General features: G+C 44.6%; 1 protein-coding gene across 3 annotated transcripts in view; it reads left to right on the top strand.

Annotated features, from left to right (window-relative positions):
* Positions 1-14806, top strand: part of pknox2 (pbx/knotted 1 homeobox 2) — a 409128-nt gene that overhangs the window by 260667 nt on the left and 133655 nt on the right. For all 3 annotated transcript variants that reach the window (XM_055660838.1, XM_055660836.1, XM_055660837.1), the window contains exon 5: positions 6338-6474. In XM_055660838.1, the coding sequence (XP_055516813.1) occupies positions 6338-6474 (137 nt within the window). The remainder of the gene's footprint in view (positions 1-6337; positions 6475-14806) is intronic.

Genomic DNA, 14806 nt, shown 5'->3' with positions numbered 1-14806 from the left:
TGTATCTCTAAACTAAACTAAGCTAAAAAAGGTGCACATAGGGTAGAATGCAGGAACCTTTTTCCCCAAATGAGGTGAAGAGCGTTAAAATGAGGGGAAATCTGAAGAGAGACCATTTTTACCCAGTGAGTACCTGGAACACACAGAGTGGTGGAAGCAGACTCACATCCAGTGTATATCACAACAGACACTTAAATTTACTCAGCAAAGAAGATTATGGCTCAAGTGCTGGAAGATGGGGTTAATACGAATGGGTCCACACTGTCAGCATGGACATGGAGGACCAAATGGCCTATTTCAATGTCTCCCGGACTTATGACTCATGGAAGAGCTAGAACAGTACAGCACAAGAACAAGCCCTTTGGCCCACAATGTCCGTGCCGAACGAGACGATAATCCATCACACATCTACCTGCACACATCGCATATTCCTCGCTGTCCTGTAGATCCATATGCCTTTCCAAAAGTCAGTCTACCCCACAACAGAAGGGGGAGGAGTTGTACAGTTTGATAGCCACAGGGAAGAAGCATGTCCCGTGGCGTTCTGTGCTGCATCTTGGTGGAACCAGTCTGTTGCTGAAGGTGTTCCTTGGGTAGGATTTGAAGCGAGGATGATGTTGGCCTGTGCAAGACATGATGCCGTGTGCTACCTGAATGCCCAGGGAGCTGGCACAAGTACATACAATAACACAGAGGGTGCAGATTTATCTTGTCAGAGCTCTGCGGTACATATTGAGACAAATAGACACATCAAGCACCCACTCATTAACAATCTGCTGCCGCTCCGATTTGCCCAGTGATCAGGAGAATGAAAATAAATTAGAATGTCTTAAATTAAGCTTCTTTGTTCTTTGCGCATAAATTCTGTCCTTGAGGATTTGTGGCGGAGGGATTTATAGCAGACAGTGGCTGTCAGTCATTTCCACAGGCTTGATACCAGGATGACTGAGCCTCGATAGAGGTCCCTGGGGAGGCTGGTATCTGTAGTAGGTGAGCATGAGACGACCAAATAAAACTTAAAAACCTGTGGAGATTTAAGAGCTGCAAGTACAAAGGAATGTAGAATGGGGTTAGTTGAGTGTGAAGAGCCCAATTTAATTCACACTGAAGCAGGGATTAAGAATTTATAGCTTTTGAAAGAGCTGATAATGAACCAAGCAACCTTATCCTTGTCACTCCCTTGAGAAACAAATTGACTGTTTAATAAAATGGGATTGAGATCAAAATCCAGAAAGAGTTCCCTAGGGAAGGAACTGGGAGGGGGAAGGAGAGAAGCGTTTCCCTTGAGTCAGGTAACACAACAGCTCTCTCTCCCATTGCCCAGCAAATCGTCTGTACCGAGTGCCTGTTCTGTCAGACAAGCTATTTGCTGAATGATAGTCTGTCGACTCTAACGGCCCCTGGGAGCAGGAACCTGGTTTTAGAGGAAACAGGGGGCCAGTGGTATTAAAGAGGGGAAGACTGGAAACATCACCCATGCCATCTCTGCAGAGGGGCTGCCCGGCCCGCTGAGTTACTCCGGCATTTTGTGCCTATCTTCAGTGTAAACCAGCATCTGCAGCTCCTTCCTCTGCTCTTACAGCAGCATGGGGGTGGATTGGAGCAGAGAGGCCTTGACTTCATCGAAGCACCCAACAATAGGGTAGGAGGTGGAGATGGACAGATTCTTGATTAGTACGGGTGTCAGGGGTTATGGGGTGAAGGCAGGAGAATGGGGTTCAGAGGGAAAGATAGATCAGCATGATTGAATGGAGGAGTAGACTAGATGGGCCAAATGGCCTGATTATGTTCCTGGAACTAATGAATTGTAGATGCTGGTTCATACCAAAGGTAGATGGAAAGTGCTGGAGTAACACAGTGGGTCGGGCAGCATCTCTGGAGAAAAAGGATGGGTGACGTTTTGGATCCGGGCCCTACTTCAGACTGAAGGAGGATCCTGGTCAGTCGTCAGTCTAAAGAAAGGTTAGCAAGACCACACACGCTTTTCAACTCTTCAATAACTTCCACATAATCCTCTATTTCCATCACCTCCATGCCCTCTCCAGGTACTGTCCGCTGCAACTGCAGGAGATGTAACACCTGTCCCTATACCACCCGCGCCTCCATCCAGAGACACCAGCAGTCCTTCCAGGTGCGACTGGTTCATGTGTACCTTATCTAACCTCATCTGCTGCATCCGTTGTTCCTGAGCTGACCGCCTGAACATCAGTCAGACCAAGTGCCGATTAGGTGACCGTTTCACTCAACATTTGCGCTCAGCCATCGACCAACTGGATCTTCCGGTTGTAATCATTTTAACTCCCCTTCCCATTCCCACACTGACCTTTCTGTCCTGGGCCTCCTCCATTGCCAGAGTGAGGCCCCACATAAACTGGAGAACAAGCACGTTATATTTAGCTTGGGGAGCTTACAACTCAACGGTATGAACATTGAATTCTCCAATTGCCAACCTCTACAAACCCCCCCCCCCCCCCCCCCCCCCCCCCCCCCCCCCCCCCCCCCCCCCCCTTTTCAGTGCCCCCACCTCGACATACCAATTTTTCTCCTCCCCATCCCCTTTATCTCTCCCCTCTCCCTCCTCTGGTCCCCCACTTCTTTATCTCATCTCCCAATCCTTACTCCTACATTGGCCTCACGATTCACAACTCTTCAACCACCTCACCTGTGCCCACCTATTATCTGCAATGCTTTGTCTCCATCATTCCGAAGAAGAGTCTCGACCCGAAACGTCACCCCTTCCTACTCTCCAGAGATGCCGCCTGTCCCGTTGAATTACTCCAACATTTTGTGTCATGCTTTGTCCTGCTTCTAGTCTTCCAACTTTCTTTCCCCCCCACATGCAATCAGTCTGAAGAATGATTCCGATCAAAAACGTCACCTATCCATGTTCTCCAGAGATGCTGTCTGACTCGCTGAGTTTCTCCAGCACTTCGTGTCCTTTTGGGAGCAAGATTGTTGTTCTGGCACTATTCATTCCGAATTACAATATTTGTCCTGTATTCTGGAATCATTTCCTGTTAATCGCCCAACAATGGGATTGGGAAATTTTAAAATGACATTGAAACTGTGTCTGGGTGTAGGTGACTCAGTACACAGCCCCGAGGTGTACCTGTATTGAAGAGGTGATGTTGCTGCTTTGTACTGATTGTGGTCTGCCAATGAGGAAGTCAAAGATTCAGTTTAGTTTAGATATACAGTATGGAAAACAGGTCCTTCGGCCCACCAAGTCCGCACAGACCAGTGATCCCCGTACACTAACACTGTCCTGCACACCAGGGACGTTACAATTTTTACCAAAGCCAATTAACCTTCAAACCTGTACTTCTCCGGAATGTGGCAGGAAACCTGAGCACCTGGGAAAAACCCACGCGGTTACTAGGTGAGCGTATAAACTCTGTACAACAGCACCCATAGTCAATATCAAACCCGGGGCTCTGGCGCTGTAAGGCAACAACTCTACCGCAGCGCTACTATGCCGTGCAGTTACGTGGGGAAGAGCAGAGATCTCGTTCCCTGACTTTGATCGAATCTTTGGAGATGATTACAATGTTGAATACCAGGCTGTAGTCAATGAACAATAACCTGACTTTGTCCAAGTGGTCCAGTGCGGAGTGGAGACCCAGCGAGATTGCATCCCCTGTGACCTATTGAGACGGAGGAGAATGGCAGTGGGTGTGCGTTCTTACTAAGATAGGAGCTGATGTACATCAAAACCAACTTCACAAAGCACTTCACCACCACAGATGTTAGTCGTAATTGAGGAATTACCGGTATTATTGATGTCCTTTTAAACCAGGTGGGAACCTCATCCCTCTGCAACGAGAAAGTGAAGATATCCACAAATGCTCCAGCCAGGAAAGAAGCAAGATTCTCAATAGAGAATCTAAGAATGCACCATTTAAGAATGCACCATCACGAGTGGACCCTTTCGGAAAGTTCACCCTCATGAATGATCTTCTGACGTCGGCCTCTGCGACTGAGAATACAATGTCATCACAGATGATGAGGGCACGAGAAGGTTCAGATTAGGCACATTACTGTTCAAACTGCCCGCGTGCTTTCTTTCTGGTGTTCAGTCGCACTGAATTATCGGACCCCTTCCCAGATTGAGGTGTCAGTAAATGAATTGAAACCCATTTAGCTCATTAGTGTTAAATACCGCAGGGTGCTGAGGAAGTGATAAGATTAATGGAGGGACTTTGCAAGGTGAGATTGGGCCTTAAACACTTAATGAAAGATTTTATGACTGGATGGGCTGCAGTTCAGCCCTTTAATCATTGCTGCTTTGGTTCTGACATGAATTAAAATCCTTAGATGTCTCTTCATTTATTGTTCAGAGTTACCGTTGGTTATCTTATTTGATTGACGGCAGCTCGCAATGTGAACTGACTGCTAACAACAACAACATAAATTGTAACATTCTGGAGGAAGCATTCAATATCGTCTCTTCCCAAAGATCTATTGTGTAAAAAGGCATTGTACCAGTGGTATTAAATTGGGCAGATCAGTAGCATTCATTCAATTACTGCGTGGTGCTACAGTCTCCTCTGCGTTAAGTTCTTGTTGTTAGATGCAATAACAGAGGAGTCTGTTTTAATTTTTAATGATCTCACCCACTCTTTAATAATCTATGTATCTGCGTGCATGAGTCTCTCTGCTCTATTGAGAATCTTGCTTCTTCCCGTACTTCCAGGCCAGGCATTAACAGTTAGGTTTAGGTTTGTTTATTGTCACGTAAAGGTTGTCAGGTGAAGGTGTTCACCTTCGCCCAGTCCACCTTGGTCGGCATAATGTCCCGGTTGCCAAACTTTTTAACTCCCCTTCCCAGCTTCTCCTTTTCACCCAACAAACAGCTCACAACGGCCTGTTTCCTTTATCATCATCAATTTTCTGCATATCATTCATTCATTGTTCTTTATCTCTCTACATCATCATCTGCATCTCTTGTTTCCCTTTCCCCAGACTAGTCTGAAGAAGGGTCTTGACCCGAAACGTCACCCATTCCTTCTCTCCAGAGATGCTGCCTGTCCCGCTGAGTTACTCCAGGTTTTAGTGTTTATTGCCATGTAAAACCAATCTCTGCACGTGGTCCATATCCCTCCATCTCCTACACTATCAACATGCCTCTCTTAAAGCCTCTTAAATGCCACTATCATATCTTCCTCCATCATTGGTTGCTTGGTTCAGCTCTCGCACGCCTGCTACTGAAACTAATAGTATGGAATAGAGATTCTATGATTATTCTTAAGCTTGGCACAACATGTGGGATTTCTGAGTAGTTTAATTATATCAAAGAGATATCCACTAACAAGTGTAGTCTGTCCTCGGGCTATAAAAGTCTGACTCATCTTGCTCCTACGTACAATCCCATAACATTACTAAATTCAAAAGTTGGCTTTACATACACATGTTTAGTTTTTTAGTTAGAGATCCAGGGCCCACCGAGTCTGTGCCAACCTGTGATCCCCGTTCACTAGCACTATCCTTATAGGCTACGGTCAATGTACAATTTTTCCCAAAGACAAATTAACTTACAAACCAGTACATCTTTGGAGTGTGGGAGGAAACCGGAGCACAAAATCTCGCATGGAGATCGTACAAACTCCATACAGACAGCATTCATAGTCAGGATCGAACCTGACCTCTGGCTCTGTAAGGCAGCAACTCTACCGCTGGGCCACCGTGTCCCGTTTGTTCTTGTGAATGACAGAATGTCTCTCCACCTCTGCATCTTTCTCTGTCTCTCGTAATTGTTCTTTCTTATCAGTCTGGTAATGCCATTCGTTACAATACTGTTGGAATACGGTTACCATATCAAGTAATGTTAGTGTATTATTTGACGTACGGACAAAATCAACTTCAGGAGGTCTGTAAAATTGGAACCATTTCATTACTCGGGGACAGCCTGTACTACCGACCACTGTGGAAAAATTATGAAATGTATTCCATTTCAATCTTCACAACAGCTGGTTGGCTAAACCTCACCAAAGAATTGGTGTATCAGTAGTGCAAGGATGTGGGAATGGTCTGGGTACTTTGGTCAAACAAACTCCTCAAAGTAGTGAAGATACACACAAAATGCTGGAGTAACTCAAAAGGACATGCAGCATCTCTAGATAGAAGGAATGGGTGATGTTTCGGGTGGAGACCCTTCTTCAGACTTCCCGTTCCTTCCATCCAGAGATGTTGCTTGCCCCGCTGAGTTACTCCAGTATTTTGTGCCTATCTTCGGTGTAAACCAGCATCTGCAGTTCCTTCCTACATATTTACTCAAAGTGGTGTATTTTTCAGAGGTGAAGAAGGATTGTAAAGCTTTATTGTCTCTTCTCCTCCACAGATGACGGCCACGGCGCAGCAGACTACCAAGACGCAGCCAGTGCATATTCCAGCATCGTCCGCCGCTGCTACTCCAGTAGCCACTGTACCACTTGACCCTCAGGCACAGCTGGAGTCTGACAAAAGAGCAGTCTACAGGTATATCACAGTTATAAAAACTTCATACAGAGTGGCTGTGATAAATACGCAAAGTGACAAATGGATATGTTTAGTTTAGTTTAGTTTAATTAAGAGATACAGTGTGGAAACAGGCCCTTCGGCCCATCTGGTCCGCGCCGACCAGCGATCCCCGCACATTAACATCACCCTACACCCACTCGGGAAATTTTTTTACAATTAGCCCTACAAACCTGTACATCTTTGGAGTGTGGGAAGAAACCGAAGATCTCGGAGAAAACCCATGCAGATCACGGGGAGAACGTACAAACTCCATACAGACGGCACCCGCAGTTAGGATCGAACCCGAGTCTCCGACGCTGCATTCGCTGTAAGGCAGCAACTCTACCGCTGCGCCACTGTGACCGTGCGGATATGTAGCCATGAAGCAGTAGGGCAGAAATGGCATTTTGGGGAACCATACCAGTGGGAAAGCATGGACAGAATGGAGGGCAGTAATCTAAATCATACAGTGTGGACACAGGCCCTTCGGCCCATCTTGCCCACAACGACCAACATGTCACATGAACACTAGTCCCACCTGAATATATTCGGCCCACATCCCTCTAAACCTACCCTATCCATGTACCTGTCTAAATGTTTCTTAAAAGTTGCGATAGTACCTGTCTCAACTCCCTCCTCCGGCAGTTCGTTACATACATCCACCACCCTTTGCGTGAAAAAGTTACCCCACAAGTTCCTATTAAATCTTTCCCCCCTCAACGTAAACGTATGTCCTCAGGTTCCTGGTTCCCTTTCTCTGGGCAAGAGACTCTGTGTGTCTACTTGATCTATTCCTCTCAAGGTTTTGTACACCTCTATATGATCATCCTCCTGTGCTCCAAGGAATAAGAGTCCAGCCCTAATGAAAAGGTATATGGAGTAAAATGCTTGCATCGTGCTAGATTCTGTGGATTGTCACCTTATTGTGGTGGAGAAGCTTGTGTGGACCTGAGATCCTGAGAGCGATGCCGTCTGGAGCTGTGCTCCTGGTAGGGCCACACATTGCGGTAAGGTCGAGGGGGAGGTCTCTGACAAAGAGTAATCCAACCAAGACTTCAACGGTGGAACAGGCGGAGGACGGTGGCTGACCTTAGTGGAGCGTCACAACGGCTGGGAAGGCGGATGAAGTCTGCAGCAGTCGTGGACTCCATGCCACTGGATCCTGACCCAGATCTCTCAAGGACCGTGTGGTGGCTGTCTGTGCACCAGACAGTTAAACAATTGTCTGTGCTCCCCACGTTGAACAAAGTCACTCACAGGCATCCTCCATTTTGGGAATATCGCCATGCAGACAGAGATTCACCACAGAGAGTGGTAAATCTCTGGAACTCTCTGCCATTTAAGGGAGTTGAGGCCAGTTCATTGGCTATATTTAAGAGGGAGTTAGATGTGGCCCTTGTGGCTAAAGGGATAAGGGGGTATGGAGAGAAGGCAGGTACGGGATACTGAGTTGGATGATCAGCCATGATCATATTGAATGGCGGTGCAGGCTCGAAGGGCCGAATGGCCTACTCCTGCACCTAATTTCTATTTTTCTATGTTTCTATGAGACAGTATAGTTTTATGGAGTCTTGACTGAAGGGGGCCTGAGAGAATGAGCTAGACTGGTACAAATAGCATTGTAAAGGTACAAAAACCATACACATAAACAGTGTAACAAATCTGTATACATAACAGGTCGGAGAGGTATGTGCATAGTATGTGCAAATGTGACTCTAGTGCTGTTCAAAGAGGCAAGGGCAGAAATTGCGTTCTATCAGCTGAACAAAATATGCAAGGGTTTTAGATGACTTTCTGAATGTTGTGTTCCTAGGCAAATAAGAAATAAACACAGTGTAAATCAATGACCTTTGCACTAGTCAATATTCTTGAGAAGTCTGAAAATCCATTACAAAATAATACTTTTAGGGGAACAGAGAAAAAAATACAGGGGGTAGAAATATTAAAGGAAGATGAAAGTCTCAATGGTGATGTAAAAATTAAAATTCTGTTGTGGGTCAATGTCAACGGCACCAGGCAATATGTTGTTATGTTGGAGGGACTGAATATTAAAGTTGGCTCCAGCATTTTCATTCAGCTTCAGGATCTGTTTGACTGCTCATGAAACAAATAAAATGAGAGACTTGCATCAGAGGTTCCAATGTTAATTATGCTTGAGTAGTATTGCTCTAGTTTCTGATAAGTATAGATGGACAGCCCTTAAACTTGCACCAGTTGCTAATGCTAATTTGACATGCCCAAAAATGGTAGATAATTCATATGTTGAGAGAATGGAGTGACTGGGCTTGTATTCTACTGGAATTTAGAAGGATGAGAGGGTATCTTATAGAAACATATAAAATTATTAAGGGATTGGGCACGCTAGATACAGGAAACATGTTCCTGATGTTCGGGGAGTCCAGAACCAGGGGTATGCCATTTAGAACTGAGATGAGGAAAAACTTTTCCACACAGAGAGTTGTGAATTTGTGGAATTCTCTGCCTCAGAAGGCAGTGGAGGACGATTCACTGGATGCATTCAAAAGAGAATTAGATAGAGCTCTTCGGGCTAGCGGAATCAAGGGGTATGGGAAGAAGGCAGGAGCGGGGTACTGAGTGTGCATGATCAGTCGTGATCACATTGAAATGGCGGTGCTGGCTCGAAGGGCGGAATGGCTTACTCCTGCACCTGTTGTCTATGTATCTATAATGATAAATCAGTGTGGTTCCCTAGACTCCCACCGATTTCCCCCTTACTCCCCCCCGTCCCTTGTTCCCTGTCCCCCGTCCCCTCTCCCCTGTCCCCTGTCCCCTCCCCCCCTCTCCCCCCCTCCCCCCTCCCCTCCCCCCCCCTCCTTCTCCCCTCTCCCCCCCCCCCCCCCCCCCCCTCCCCCATCTTCTCCCCCCTCCTACTACTTGCCTCCCACTAGTATCATAATTTGTAGATCTTCAACCCTGTCCCCCGCCCTTCTCGGGCTTTATTCCAACCATCTTCCTGTCAATAGCTGGCAATGGCCTCCCTCGCCTATGTCCATCTATTACTTGCCATGCTTTGTCCTGACTCTCCCCTCTTCTCGCTTTCTTTTCCCCCTCTACTCCGCAGAAGGGTCTCAACCCGAAACATCACCAACCCAAGTTTTTTGTTTTAGTTTTTAGTTTTAGTGATACAGCACAGAAACAGGCCCTTCGGCCCATCGGATTCAGCGATCCCTGCATATTAACACTATCCTACACACACTAGGGACAATTTTTACATTTACCAAGCCAATTTACCTACATACCTGTACGTCTTTGGAGTGTGGGAGGAAACCGAAGATCTTGGAGAAAACCCACGCAGGTCATGGGGAGAACGTGCAAACTCCATGCAGACAGTTCTGTAGAGATGCTGCTTGCCTGTCTGCTGCTGAGTTACTCTAGCACTTTGTGTCCTTTTGTGTATTAACCAGCATCTGCAGTTCCTTCTTTCTACAAAGTAGCTCATCGATTGATTAGGATTTCATCTTTGATAAATATCCGGAGAAATTTCACCAGTAAGATAATATAAGTTAGAAAGATCATCGTATATTTCTTGTTAGATAGATAATGGGGTCGAGAAAAGAAGAGACCTGTGGCTTTTGGGTCCCAAATCACTGAAAGTAGCATTGTAATCACAGTAAAAATGCAAGTCAAAGCATTAGATTAAAACGTGGAGAGGTTATGTTGAACTTGTTTAGATCACATGGTTAGATCACACTTTCACACTTAAACAGTTGATCTCTGAACAGTTGAAGATTGACACAAAAAGCTGGAGAAACTCAGTGGCACATGCAGCATCTCTGGCGAGATGGAATGGGGGGCGTTTTGGGTCAAGACCCTTGAACAGTTGATCTTTATTGTACAAAAGATAATGAGCCACTGTATTTTTGTATTTTTTGAAAATGATTTATTCAATGGCACAAGAGACTGTGCATCTGTCAGAAAGTATTATACATTAGAAACTAAAGTGATGATAAACACATTTGAGGTTATGGATATTTCAATAGAAGTCGATTATTTCCTCTTGAGATTAAACCAGTATCTAAGCTGGGCGGTCAGTCATATCTAAGGTACCACTCACCCTTGACTCAAAAAGTTGAGCACAAAATTATGTCACACTTCTATTGATGGTTTCATTCACATGAGACCAAGCCATGTCTATCCTGAGATGAGTTAAAAGATTTAAAGGTACGTATCATATGATCAGCCATGATCATATTGAATGGCGGTGCAGGCTCGAAGGGCCGAATGGCCTACTCCTGCACCTAATTTCTATGTTTCTATGTATCAAAGAATAACATTACAGTTCGACACCACAATTTGTCTCTCAACCAACTTATTTTATGCTGTTGCTTTGTTTTAACTTCACTTGGTGCTCATTCATCTCTTGAGCACCTCCTCCAAAATCAGAAAATATTCTTCTTGGCAAAAAATATTCTGGATGCTTTGGTTGCATAAAGGAGGATCCATTCCTTACAAAATTGTATTTATATTGCCTGGGTTTAGTTTAGTTTAGAGATACAACATGCAAACAGGCCTTCGACCCACCGAGTGTATTAGTTCTATATTATTCCACTTTCTCACCCATTCTCTACACAAATGAAGCAATTTTTACACTGGCCAATTAACCCCCAAACCTACATATCTTTGGGATGTGAGAAGAAATCAGAGCACCCAGAGGAACCCCACGCGGTCAAAGGGAGATGTGTAAACTCCACACAAATAGCACCTGAGATCACGTTCAAATCTGTATCTCCAGTGCTGTGAGGCAGCAGCTCTGCCAGTTGTGCTACCCAGTTCTTGACAGAAGACTTGGATCAATACCTTGTGTCTGAACAGAGCTCTGCTTTATGTCTGCATGTGTTAATGGTCAAGTAATGCTGGATGACTTTTGTCAATGTTCAGTTGTGCATTGGCAATGGAGAGACCCAAATGAATATCCTTGATCCTGCTAACTATTGTTTACAGCTTGACTTTGGACGGGGTACTGATTGGGGATGATCAGCCATGATCACATTGAATGGTGGTGTAAAAGGGTTGAATGGCCTACTCCAGGACCTATTGTCTATTGTCTGTTGTCTATTTGTTGTCTCTGCAGTGATTTGTCTGCTTTAGGCACAACCACCTGTACAGTAGCAATTCGGTTAAGTTACTGATCCACCATCCAAGTCCATTGATGCTAGCACATGTTCAAAGCCCTCCAAGGCAGACAGAGAACTCAAGTTCAAGTAAATAAGTGAATCTGGATTTTTTTAAAGTAATGATTTCTCTCAGTAGCATGAAACCACCGGATTGTTGTTAGAACCCATCTTTTTTACTAATATAATTCAGAGAGGGAAATGTGCTCTCTTTATCCCATCTGGTCTATGTGTGGTTCCAAACCATGTGATTCAATCCCAACCACCCAACATATGATGAAAAAATGGATCGACTAGGTCATCACACAAGCCCAGCCCAGACCTTCACACAAACCAACCTCCTTTCCATTGACTCCATCTACACTTCATACGGCATAGGCAAGGCTAGCAGCATAATCAAGGACGAGTTGCCCCCCAGATACTCCTCTCTCCCATCAGGCAAGAGATACAGAAGTGTGAAAACGCACACCTCCAGATATAGGAACAGTTTCTTCCCAGCCGTTATCAGGCAACCGAGCCGTCCTATCAGCAACTGTAGAACGTTCCTGATCTACCATCAGCCTCATTGGAGATTGTCGGACTATCTTTAATCCCTTTATCCTGTATCTGTACATTTTGGATGGCTTGATTGTAATCATGTATAGTCTCTCCACTGACAGGATAGCATGTAAGAAAAAAGCTTTTCACTGTACCTTGGTATACGTAACACACTAAATTTTTCCTCTCATTAACATTTTTTTGCATTCTGCTCTGCAGAATTCTGAACCTCTTTATTCCCAGGCTTTGCTCTTTTTTGACGATATTCTAATCTTTTTCCTTTTGATCTAATGCTCTCTATAATTTATTAGCCTTTATTTTTCATTTTTGTTGTTTTTTATTATTTTTCCTGTTTGTTTTTGTGTCTTCAGGGCACAAATATGTATGGTAAATTCTTTAAATCTTAGTCATTCCTCGAGTACTTCCATTCTTAAGAATGGTCTCGACCCGAAACTCTACCCATTCCTTCTCTCCTGAAATGCTGCCTATCCTGCTGAGTTACTTTGTGTTTATCTTCCATTCCTTTTAATATAGTTTTCGGATTGACCAAAGCAAACTCGCAACTCATACCTTACTCAGATTTAAAAATCCTTATTCCAAAGTCATATTTTGCTTGAAAATGGACAAAGAGGTCCAGGTATAACTTGCTGACTTTAATGCCTTGGCATTGGATATAATGAGTGCCAATGACAGAGAAATTTAATATGGGTCCAGGTCCAAAGGTCAAAACTGGAGTGTTGCAGAAAAGATTGTTGGTTTGGAAGAGAATGCAAAATAAATGAGTGAGAAACAAAGCTTACTAGTTTTCTTGAGCAAGAATGAGGTTTTCAAAGTGACGTGATTAGAAACTAAGTCATGTAAACGGGGACAACAGATTCAGATTCAGATTCAGATTCAATTTTAATTGTCATTGTCAGTGTACAGTACAGAGACAACGAAATGCATTTAGCATCTCCCTTGAAGAGCGACATAGCAAACGATTTGAATAAAAAAATAATAAGTGGGGGGGGGTGGTGATTGGCAGTCACCGAGGTACGTTGTTGAGTAGAGTGACAGCCGCCGGAAAGAAGCTGTTCCTCGACCTGCTGGTTCGGCAACGGAGAGACCTGTAGCGCCTCCCGGATGGTAGGAGGGTAAACAGTCCATGGTTGGGGTGAGAGCAGTCCTTGGCAACGGTGGAGGAAGTGGGATTGTAGGTGAATGGGACTCGGTGGAAATTGGACAAGTTTGTTTTTACTGAGGAAAATGCCCAGGAACTCGGATTTCATGGATCATTATTTCCGGGAGGCTAGCGATATGGAGGAAGTAGGTGGTTAGGCCAAAATCAAAGGAGGATTGAAACCCAAGAATGGAATTTTAAATTTGAGAATGTTGCTGGATTGGGAGTAATTATAGATCAGTCAGAACAGGTGTGTTGGGTGAATAATATTTGATTTCTGTGGAACACAATATGTCTAAATTAGTTGCTCTTCATAGTTTGCCCAAGTTCGCTGTTTCTCTTAATGTTAACTTTTCATGCTGTAATGTTTCTCATAGTCATTCCATTATTTGCAGTTTGATTAATTTCCTTGCAGTTAACATAGAACAGTGCAGTAACAGGCCCTTCGGCCCATAGTATCGGTGCTGAGCATGACGCCAAGATAAATTAAACCTCTCTGCCTGCACATGATCCGTATCCTTCCATTCCCTGCATATCTATGTACCTATCCTGAAGCCTTTTAAACACTACTATCATATATCTGCCTCCACCACCACTCCTGGCTGTGCACACCCACCTCCCTCTGTGTTTAAAAAAAGTAGTCCCAGCACAACTGCTGTAAACTTTGGCCCTTTACATTATAGGCCTTGGGAGATGACAGTAGAGGACTTGGGAGGTGATGTTGCAGCTATTTAAGATGTTGGTGAGGCCACATTTAGAGTATTGTGTTCAGTCCTGGGCACTATTATAGGAAAGATGTTGTCAAGCTGGAAAGGGTGCAGAGACGATTTACAAGGATGTCACAGGACTCGAGGGTCTGAGCTATAAGAGGTTGAGCAGGCTAGGTCTGTATTCCTTGGAGGGCAGGAGGATGAGCGGTGATCTTATAGGGGTGTAAAGAATCATGAGGGGGAAAAGATCAGGTAGATGCAAGATGCACAGACTAGGGGAATCAAGAACCAGAGGATACAAGTTTAAGGTGAGGGAGAAAAGATTTAATAGGAACCTGGAGGATAACTTTTTCACACAAAGGGTGGTGCGTGAGTGGAACGAGCTGCCAACAGCCGTAGTTGAGGAAGATACTATTACAATGTTTAGGAAATATTTGGACAGGTACATGGATAGAACAGGTTTATAGGGACATGGGCCAATGCAGGCAATGGGACTAGTGTAGATGTGGCATGTTGGTCGGTGCAAGCAAGTTTGGCTGGAGGAAGTGCAGTTCTGCAGTTGTATAGGGCTCTGGTAAGACCACATCTGGAGTATTATGTATAGTTTTGGTCCTAATTTGAAGAAGGACATCCTTGTGATTGAGGCAGTGCAGCGTAGGTTCACGAGATTGATCCCTGGGATGGCGGGACTGTCATATGAGGAAAGATTGAAAAGACTAGGCTTGTATCCACTGGAGTTTAGAAGGATGGGGGGGGATCTTATAGAAACATAT

The sequence above is a fragment of the Leucoraja erinacea genome, chromosome 32 (assembly GCF_028641065.1).
Source record: "Leucoraja erinacea ecotype New England chromosome 32, Leri_hhj_1, whole genome shotgun sequence".
Lineage (NCBI taxonomy): Eukaryota > Metazoa > Chordata > Chondrichthyes > Rajiformes > Rajidae > Leucoraja > Leucoraja erinaceus.
This window is presented reverse-complemented; position numbering and strand designations above follow the sequence as displayed.